General features: G+C 42.6%; 2 protein-coding genes across 5 annotated transcripts; both read left to right on the top strand.

The window, feature by feature from the left end:
* The first annotated feature begins 284 nt into the window (after positions 1 to 284).
* Positions 285 to 5117, top strand: LOC1278015 (reticulon-3-A). 4 transcript variants are annotated; one of them, XM_061654977.1, is made up of 6 exons: positions 285 to 894; positions 1499 to 1534; positions 3493 to 3700; positions 3764 to 3972; positions 4078 to 4183; positions 4253 to 5117. In XM_061654977.1, the coding sequence occupies exons 1-6, from the start codon at positions 285 to 287 to the stop codon at positions 4305 to 4307; spliced, it is 1224 nt and encodes a 407-aa protein (XP_061510961.1). In that variant the 3' UTR covers positions 4308 to 5117. The 4 variants fall into 4 exon arrangements, with proteins under 4 accessions (XP_061510961.1, XP_061510964.1, XP_061510963.1 ...); XM_061654980.1 differs by lacking the exon at positions 285 to 894 and adding an exon at positions 1256 to 1392; XM_061654979.1 differs by lacking the exons at positions 285 to 894; positions 1499 to 1534 and adding an exon at positions 2298 to 2699.
* Positions 5118 to 5572: 455 nt separating this feature from the next.
* On the top strand, positions 5573 to 9969 carry LOC1278016 (glycogen phosphorylase). Its single transcript, XM_317541.5, has 5 exons — positions 5573 to 6090; positions 6924 to 7155; positions 7242 to 7538; positions 7681 to 9287; positions 9371 to 9969. Exons 1-5 carry the CDS (start codon positions 5848 to 5850, stop codon positions 9518 to 9520), a joined length of 2529 nt encoding a protein of 842 aa, XP_317541.3. The 5' UTR covers positions 5573 to 5847; the 3' UTR covers positions 9521 to 9969.
* Positions 9970 to 9998: the final 29 nt, after the last annotated feature.

Below are 9998 nucleotides of genomic sequence, written 5' to 3'. Positions count from 1 at the left end.
TTGAAAAACGTTTTTCTTTAAATTAAATCGCAGTTATTATAGAAAGTTAAATTGTTACAATTTTTCAGCACCTCTTTAGCTACATGCTATTTGTTATGATGAACATTCAAAACGGACAAAGCTTCATGCTTCCTTCATTTATTTGACAACTGAAACATCTGAAAGTATCGTAATACGCATGCTCCACCTCCACCCCGAGAAGCTTTGCAAAATTGGTATCCTGAGCCAGCAGAGCTACTTGCTGAACAAACGAACAGTTGGAATCGAACACGGTAGCAAGAAATATGCAAAGTTTAACCATGGATAATTTCCAGGATAAGAGTGACAATTCTCTACTAGATTTGAGCTTCGAAAATATTGGTTCCACTCTTGGCACAGAGAGTACATTGAACAACAAATTTGGCATGGAAGAGAATCGTGAGGAAATCATGTTTTCCAGTAACACCGAACCAGAAGTTAAAGCAAAAGATGGTGATGTTTTCGATGAGTGTATGCCTATGATCCAGAGTACATACAAAGATGAAATGTTAAATGATAAGGACGAACCATTTTCGGTAGTGGATCAAATTTCGGCACCTCCGCGAAAGGCGGCCAATGAGTCATCGAATGCTGACCTCATGGATGAGGTTGAAAGTGACTACATGAATCCGTATGCAAGCATACGACCGCAGATAGAAGAAAAACCATCCTTGTTCGAGGAGTCAGCTGCTACTGTTGCTCCTTCTGCACCGTCTTCGGATGAAGTTCCAGTTCCAGAGATGAAACCACCACTTGAAGAGAAGAATGGTACTACAGAAAACAACACTAGTGAGCCAATAGCAGCCACCGTTACTTGCGCAACATCTTCCGAGGAATGCATAAAGATTGAACAAATGTTTAAGGATTACGGGCTGGGTGAGTAATAGAAAAATTTAGCAAAAAAAAAAAAAACCACACACATCATGCGTCTTCTAACACTAGCATGCCGGTACCGTGGGAAAAAGCTCGAGCCTACAGTTCGGGCATGCGCAGTGCTGGTGATTGCGCATTATCTTTTGCAAAGCAAGGGATTCATGGAAAACGTATCCTAGATTCGGTCAGTAGTATTTGTGCAACAGTGAACGGGCGGATGAGTTTTATTTCGCATGCACACAAAGGGAAATGTAAAAATCGATATTTAATTAAAATTATTGCATAGAGAGACACACGCTCTAAAAGTGGTAAAATAACTATTTGCTAGGTTAAGTTGACCGAAACTCTTGTCTGCAGTTGTCCTTGATATCAAGTGTGACTCATCTGAATTAAGCACTTCGAAACGTAAAATTGAATTTTGCCATTCACGCATAAGCAAGCAAATGGAAGAAAGCAGTCAATCTTCTAAAGCCCTTTTTATTTGCAGTGTGATGAATCCATGTACGTAATGATAGCTTAAAATTGTTAATAACTATCACATCATGAGATATCGAATAATTAATTTGAATCAAACCAATAACATTCTTTGTTACTTGTATTGTTACAGATACGTGGTTCAATCCGGCGAGACTACACCCTAAAGGTAAGCACTTTTTTCTAAACCGAGGGCATGCACAAATAATACATAAATACGTCATTTTTTTAATCAAGTGTTGGGCATGTGCTGAAGACTGCTATTGATTGTTGTTGATATTGGTTCATAGAACCTGGTATTTTGGTACATATTCACTTTTTTGACATTTTTAATTAACGCTTATTGAAAGCAACTAAGAGTCAATCTAAGTCCATCGCTTTGTGGAATTAGGTGTCCGAAAAGTATCATTTTAAATTATTTGTCAATGAAACTTTTAACTAACATATTACAACAAAACTGTGGAGGCGTACAGTCTAACGAAGTAAAAAAATTGTCAAGATGCAAAATCCGTTTTTCAAATTTAATGCTTCAATTGTTCATTAATAATTCAGTGCATTTAAACTATACGGGTAGTCTCCGAGATACGCGGTAGCTCGTATGCGTGGAATCGTGGATACGCAGTTTTCTAAATTTGACAGTTCCTCGAGTTTATTGAACTAATTTGACACATCAATTGTCGAATGTAAAAAAAAAAAATCGCTTTTGACTGAATTCCAAAATATCATTCAAAAAAGTACAAAACTACATTCTTAAATTATAATCATGTCAAATAATGAATGTTACGGTTAAACTATTCCACTTCATTGACAAACACACTAAAATTAGCTATATTTTGGCAGAGAAAAACAAAAATCAATCTGATAAATTTGATTATTAAAGTGTGGGACAATCGAGTGTTCACTGTATTACGAAAGATTGCTGAAATCTTCCATTATACCGATTGTCAAAGTGTGCCTACACGATCCTACCCGCCCGAACGTTTCAGATATCATGCAGCAAAGCCAAGATCTGTAAAAATAAAACAGTGACTAACATATAGTTAAAAAGAGTAAAGCTATAAATAAACGTTCTCCTTTCATTGAACGGAACCCTGCGGCAACACATTTAAAGTTCTAACGCGGTCCGGGCAGTAATTTTCCGCAAAGTGACAACCGCAGGGAGAGTTATTTGAACGCAAATTTAATTTGCCGTGCTGCACACAACCGGCACAACGCCGTGGTGAATCATATATTTTGTCAACAAAAAGCAAACTTATCGAAAAGTGAAACTATGGCGAAAAATGCTTTAGCAGAATATCTGGTTTTAGAAGCTTCTGATTTCACCAAAGATGGATGTAAGCAATGCTATTCATTCCATAAGTACAGACTAAAAAAAAATTATGTAAAAGCACGCGCCACAGACATTACAGGGTTAGATAGACGATATATGTGTCCCGTTTGGTTGTAATATAAATGTGCGATTAAACAAACACACACTATTTATAGTTTTGTGTTGCACCAGTGGAAAAGGGCATCCGTTTCCACTGGTGAGATTAATCCGCCAGGCAAAATGTGTGTGTGTTTGGTCAACAATAGCTTTCAGCGCCTACCTGAATAGGTGCAGCATAGGCTGGCTGTTTGGTTTATGCCAGACGTATGCTTCACGTTTGACACCTGCTACCTGTAAAATGAAAGCAGTTGCAGAGTTTGGGAACACTGCTCCAAGCTTGAAGATCAAGCACGAAGAAGGATGGATTAAGTGTTGAGTTGGAAGTTGGTCTTTCGTTACTCGCATTCGTCGACACATTCGCGGTGGAAGTAGAACTGAAATCAAAATGGTTAAACGACAAAATTCGCGTGTTTCCAATGGAAATGGTCATTACAATCGTCTAGATTTGCCGCCCCGCGGTCCAGGTAAATACAGGTTAAAAACTGTAAAAAAGGACGTTTCTGCAGGTCGATCGAGAAAGGATAGAGCAAGCGAGCGAGCGAGCAAGTGGCAACGTGTCAATATGGGCCCACGGGCCCGCGTACTGATAAGCTAAACGTGTGTTTGGTCAATCATCCGTGCATAAACCATTACTGCAATTGGCGAAGATTAGCAGTGGACATTACAATTATTTGTCTTTTATTATCTTTCTTTTGCAGTGGAATCTCTCATCTATTGGCGTGACGTAAAGAAATCGGCGGTGGTATTCGGAGGGGGCCTTGCCATCCTGCTGGCCATGTCGCTGTTCTCGCTGATCAGCGTATTTTCGTACCTATCCTTGCTGCTACTGTTCGGAACTATCTCATTCCGGATCTATAAGAACGTTCTGCAGGCCGTGCAGAAAACCTCCGAGGGTCACCCATTCAAGTAATTGTTCAAGTGCATGTAAGATGAGATTGGGCGTTTCTGAAACACTGCCTTCTTTTACAGGGACTACTTGGAACTGGATCTTACCTTGTCGCAGGAGAAGGTACAACAGCTGGCTACCGTTGCCGTGGCTCACGTGAACGCTTTAGTGACCGGATTAAGGCGCCTATTTTTGGTAGAGGATCTCGTAGATTCGATCAAATTTGGAGTTTTGCTGTACTGGTTGACATACGTTGGAGCACTGTTCAATGGAATGACATGCGTTATGATCGGTAAGTACATTTGCTTGGAGCTCCTCCTCCAGTGCCTGAAATCTGTACAATTATAATTTAACAACAAATGTGTTAACATTGTCCTATTTGCAATAATCTTTCTAGGATTTGTGGCTCTGTTCACCTTGCCAAAAGTTTACGAAAATAACAAACAGTCCATTGACACCCATTTAGAGATGGTTCGAAGCAAAATTCAGGAAATCACAGAAAAGTAAGATGAAACCCTCAATATAGTATAGTTGGAACATACGTAACAATTATTTGCTTTTTTTCTTTGCAGAGTGAAGGCAGCTGTCCCATTGGGCAAGAAAACTGAAACCGAGAAAACTAAGTAAAACCAAGTAGCCGTCGTGTTTGAAGGCACACACACTCACACACAGACAGACACACAACAAGAGTCATCAATGGAAAAGTTGCTAAAAAAGATATTATTAGCATTCGAATACTTGCTGTTGTTTGTACTTTGCTTTTGAAGTTTTATGCCACCTATTTTGTTTGAATCTGCTTTGTAATGCCATCATCGAACGAGTTTTACTACAAGAGGTGAAAATCAAAATTTAAAATTACCGTAGACTTCCGAACAAAACACTAATAATGCAGTTCTTAAATGGAACACGAACAAAAGCGGAAGTCGGGGCAAGAAGTCTATGGATGTGTCGCGTGCGCGAATAGAGTCGTCATTGAGATTATGTGGTTCGCATTCTTGGCGTAAGAAATAGTGTTACTCTCATAAGAAAATATAACATACCTTGAAATTGCGTGTGATTGTAATGAAATTGAGCGTTACGTATGCTTTATTGGCACGGCCTTAATGTCATGGTTTTGGTTAAACTCCTCACCATCATTACGTTGTTCGCGAAACTTTGACAAATCGTCGTTGTTTTATTATTATGTTTTTAAAATTTCGCTTGCCTTCCGTAACGACAGACAGATTTGATTGCAGAAGAAAAAGGAGCAAAAGCTATAGGAGGTCGATACAACACTTCATGTAGAATTTACAGCACATGCTTAAATTAAAGTATAGAAACATCGGAAACAAAAATCAATATAACAAATCTCAAATATGGATAAAATAATCTGCATTACAGTAAATGTTTCGCCATAGCTAGAAAATAAAACTACAGACCTTTCTATCTTAATAACAATCCCTTTCATACCGTGTAGCCGTTGCCATTGGGATATGGGGGTTAATGTGTTCAAGGGCTTGGAAATGAAAGAACCAATCAATTGATTGCTCCATCGGTTAACCAATCACGTAATAATAGCTTTCTTTTTACGTTTATTCAAAAGTTCCATTCCTCATTTTGGGAAAAGTGTTATATAAAATGTACACCAGAAGAAAGAAAGTCTCCTCGTGCCCGGCTACAATAATTGTAACCCCTTTTTCAGCTACGTCAGCATGTATATAAAAGCAGCTAAATATTTAAAAAAAAAATCATAATCCACAAAGGGAAAGCACGTAGAAATATATAAAAATGCAAAGATTTTAACAATTTCAAAAGCAACCATCATGCTGAAGATCGTTAGCAATCAATATGTGATATAATCAAATCAATTTCAACACACAGCAGCTGTCGCACGGAATCGAACACTACAAATGCAAACACTCTCTTGCGCTGTTGTAAGGTTCTTGTATTGACAGCTACAAAAACAACACAGCGCATGTTTGACCTTCACCAAGGTGACCGAAGAAGTAGCGAAACCAGCCTGAATCCCATTTTCTGAACACTAATCTCGAAGAGTGGTCCGCGGTCGGACTTCCAATTCCTCTGGTGATTCGTGTTCGTGTGGAGTGTGTGTGTGAGTGTCTCGGTTTCCCATAACGGTAGCTTGCAAAGATATTTCCAAGTCCAAGATCCTCCAACTTCCTGCAAAATGTCGAAGCCACAATCGGACGTCGATAAAAGGAAACAAATCAGTGTGCGCGGCATCGCCCAGCTGGAGGATGTGAACGAGATCAAGAAGGATTTCAATCGGCATCTTCACTACACGCTGGTAAAGGATAGAAATGTAGCCACCGTGCGTGATTATTACTTTGCGCTGGCTCACACGGTGAAGGATCATCTGGTTTCAAGATGGATCAGAACCCAGCAGTACTATTACGAGAAGGATCCCAAGGTAAGGAAATTCGCACCCGCACACTTCCTACTCGTTGCCATAATTCCTGTACGGATAAGCCCTACGAGTCGACGACGACCAAACACGAACGATCTCGTCGTGCTCCATGAACTCGATATTTGACCTCTAGTTGTCAGTGAATAGAATAGAACACAGAAGGGTGGTGGCGGCGAACAGGTGAAAGGGGGGGGAGGAAGGGTGGGTATCGGCGGTGTGCCGAGTGCCTCAATGGCAACCTGTATAACGAATGGTGGCGGTGGTGATCACGAGGACTTTATTCTGATTTAGTACCACTTTTCATTTTAATTGTGAACAATGATCCATCTTTTTTCAAAGCTTTACCAGTTGTCCTACAACGGGATGATTAATTGTGCAATATTTAAGATTAATCTACAGTTGGAACATGGTTTATCATTCCATCTTCATCATTAAAATGACCACCGTTAAATGAACAAATAGGGCAATACAACTCTTCCTCTTCCACAAGGACGCACAAGGGGCGCCTCGGCTAGAACCTTTAGCCCGGTTGCCAATAAGATAATCAGAATCATATGTGTGTGTCTACCGTGATAAGAGATTGTTTTGTTCTATTTGCGGCCACTATCACTAGTTAGCGTGATAGTGATAGGAATCGATGGCACAGTTGACTGGTGCATGCGATAACAATGACCCAATTATTATGTCTTACAATCGCGATCGCTAAAACAAACCCGTTTCCTAGCGGATCGCGGCGTTGTATTTGATTGCAAACTCCGTGTAGTAAATTAAATCAACTTTTACCGACAACGATTAAAATGTATTGTTTTTCCACTGTTTTTTTTTTTCTTCAACAGCGCGTGTACTATTTGTCCTTGGAATACTACATGGGACGATCATTGCAAAACACCATGATAAATCTTGGCATTCAAACGTCCTGCGATGAAGCCATGTATCAGCTTGGGCTGGACATTGAGGAGCTGGAGGAGCTGGAGGAAGATGCCGGCCTGGGTAACGGTGGTTTGGGCCGGCTGGCTGCCTGCTTCCTTGATTCCATGGCCACGCTTGGAATGCCCGCCTACGGCTACGGTAGGACGATTGTTACGGCAGCATTTATGTACGATGGAAATAATATTAACATTCATTTTTTTTCTTGTAATAATTCCAAATTACAGGCATTCGTTATGAGTATGGTATTTTTGCACAAAAGATTCGCAACGGCGAACAGGTGGAGGAGCCCGACGATTGGCTGCGCTATGGCAATCCGTGGGAGAAGGCTCGCCCCGAGTACATGATCCCGATCCATTTCTATGGCCGCGTGATCGACACACCGGAGGGCAAGAAGTGGGTCGACACACAGACCGTGTTCGCTATGCCGTACGATAATCCGGTGCCTGGGTATGGAAACAATGTGGTCAATACTCTGCGCCTGTGGTCTGCCAAGTCGCCGATTGATTTCAACCTGAAGTTCTGTAAGTATAGAGTACATACAAACGGGGCCTTTTCATTCGATGTTTGTTGAAAGCCTGCCATCGTTGTTTATGATTGAAATGCTGCTATTATGTGCGAGCACTCAAATGAACCGTTCTTTTTCTTCTTCTTCTTTTCCCACAGTCAACGATGGTGATTACATTCAAGCGGTGCTGGATCGTAACTTGGCAGAAAACATCTCGCGTGTGCTGTATCCCAATGACAACTTCTTCGAGGGCAAGGAGCTGCGCCTGAAACAGGAATACTTTATGTGCGCTGCCACGCTGCAGGACATTGTGCGTCGCTACAAGGCCTCCAAGTTTGGGTCGCGCGATGCCGTCCGAACGTCGTTCGATGACTTCCCCAACAAGGTGGCCATTCAATTGAACGATACGCATCCCTCGCTGGCAATTCCGGAGCTGATGCGCATTCTGATTGATGATGAAAAATTAAGCTGGGAGAAGGCGTGGGACATTGTGGTGCGCACGTGCGCCTACACGAATCACACCGTGCTGCCGGAGGCACTGGAACGCTGGCCGGTTTCGATGCTGCAGTCCATTCTACCACGTCATTTGGAGATCATTTATCATATAAACTTTTTGCATTTACAAGAAGTTGAAAAACGGTTCCCGGGCGATTTCGGGCGCATGCGGGCACTGTCGCTGGTGGAGGAGGATGGCGAGAAGCGCATCAACATGGCAAACCTGTCCATTGTCGGTTCGCACGCTGTGAACGGTGTGGCGGCGATCCATTCCGAGATTATTAAGAAGGACATCTTCAAAAGCTTCTACGAGATGACGCCGGAAAAGTTCCAGAACAAAACGAACGGCATCACGCCGCGCCGTTGGTTGCTGCTGTGCAACCCCGGTCTGTCGGATCTGATCGCGGAGAAGATCGGCGACCAGTGGCCGGTGCATCTGGAGCAGCTGCAGCAGCTGAAGAAATGGGCCAAGGATCCTACATTCCAGCGGGCCGTAGCACGTGTGAAGCAGGAGAACAAGCTGAAGCTGGCGCAGCTTTTAGAGCGGGACTATGGTGTGAAAGTGAATCCGGCCTCGATGTTTGATATTCAGGTCAAGCGCATTCACGAGTACAAACGGCAGTTGCTGAACTGTCTGCACATCATCACGCTGTACAATCGCATCAAGCGAGATCCAACGGCCAACTTTACGCCGCGTACGATCATGATTGGCGGCAAGGCGGCCCCGGGCTACTACATCGCAAAGCAAATCATCAAGCTCATCTGCGCGGTCGGTAATGTGGTGAACAATGATCCGATCGTTGGCGACAAGCTGAAGGTCATTTTCCTCGAAAACTATCGAGTAACGTTGGCCGAAAAGATTATGCCGGCGGCCGATCTGTCCGAGCAGATTTCTACCGCTGGCACGGAAGCGTCGGGCACGGGCAATATGAAGTTCCAGCTCAATGGTGCCCTTACGATCGGCACGCTGGATGGCGCCAACGTAGAGATGGCGGAGGAGATGGGCAATGAGAACATCTTCATCTTCGGTATGACCGTGGAGGAGGTGGAGGATCTTAAGTGCCGTGGGTACAACGCCTATGACTACTACAATTCCAACCCCGATATCAAGCAGTGCGTCGATCAGATTCAGGGCGGATTCTTCAGCCCGGGTAATCCCCATGAGTTCCAGGATATCGCCAATGTGCTGCTGAAGTATGACCGTTACTACTTGTTTGCTGATTTCGATTCCTACATTAAAACGCAAGATCGCGTGTCGGCCGTGTATCAGGTGAGTGATGCATACCATATGTTGTGTGCATTTGGGTGAAAACTACTCAAGACTAACCATAAAACTTGTATATTTCCTGACAGGATCAACCGAAATGGTTGGAGATGTCCATCAACAACATTGCAACGAGCGGCAAGTTCTCGAGCGATCGCACCATCGCCGAGTATGCGCGACAAATCTGGGGCATCGAACCGAGCTGGGAAAAGCTGCCCAACCCGGGCGTTGCAAAGTAGAGCGCTAAAAAGGCTAAAACGGTAAAATAGTCAACCAAGTTTGCGCCACTGCCGTTTCACGCACCACGCTACCAACCATCGGATCGGAATTATAGAGAATTATACTCCCGTAATGGCTATCTAAAGAAGGTTGCATAAGTTAGCTTTGCGATTTGAGCCTGCAATATACTCTTTTCTAGGGTGCCATCAATATAACTAACCACCGACACACCATAACACTAACACAAATATTATATTAACATACACACACACAATGGGGATTTAGTTAGCTCTTAGTGCATCAGAAACGTGAATTGGATGATTTTGTTATTCCTTTTTCTCTTATATGTTCAAAACACACAGTCGAACGTTATACGGCACATGTTATTTTATGAATAAAATGCTGTTGTTGGTAGTGAATGTTGGGGAAGATTGTTTTGAAATAAACCATTAAAATCGCATCCAGCAAACATCCGGCGAACATTTTGCTCCCTTAGCA

This window comes from Anopheles gambiae, chromosome 3, assembly GCF_943734735.2.
Source record: "Anopheles gambiae chromosome 3, idAnoGambNW_F1_1, whole genome shotgun sequence".
NCBI classification, from domain to species: domain Eukaryota; kingdom Metazoa; phylum Arthropoda; class Insecta; order Diptera; family Culicidae; genus Anopheles; species Anopheles gambiae.
Note: the sequence above shows the minus strand (reverse complement) of the source record. Positions and strands in the feature narration are given on the sequence as shown.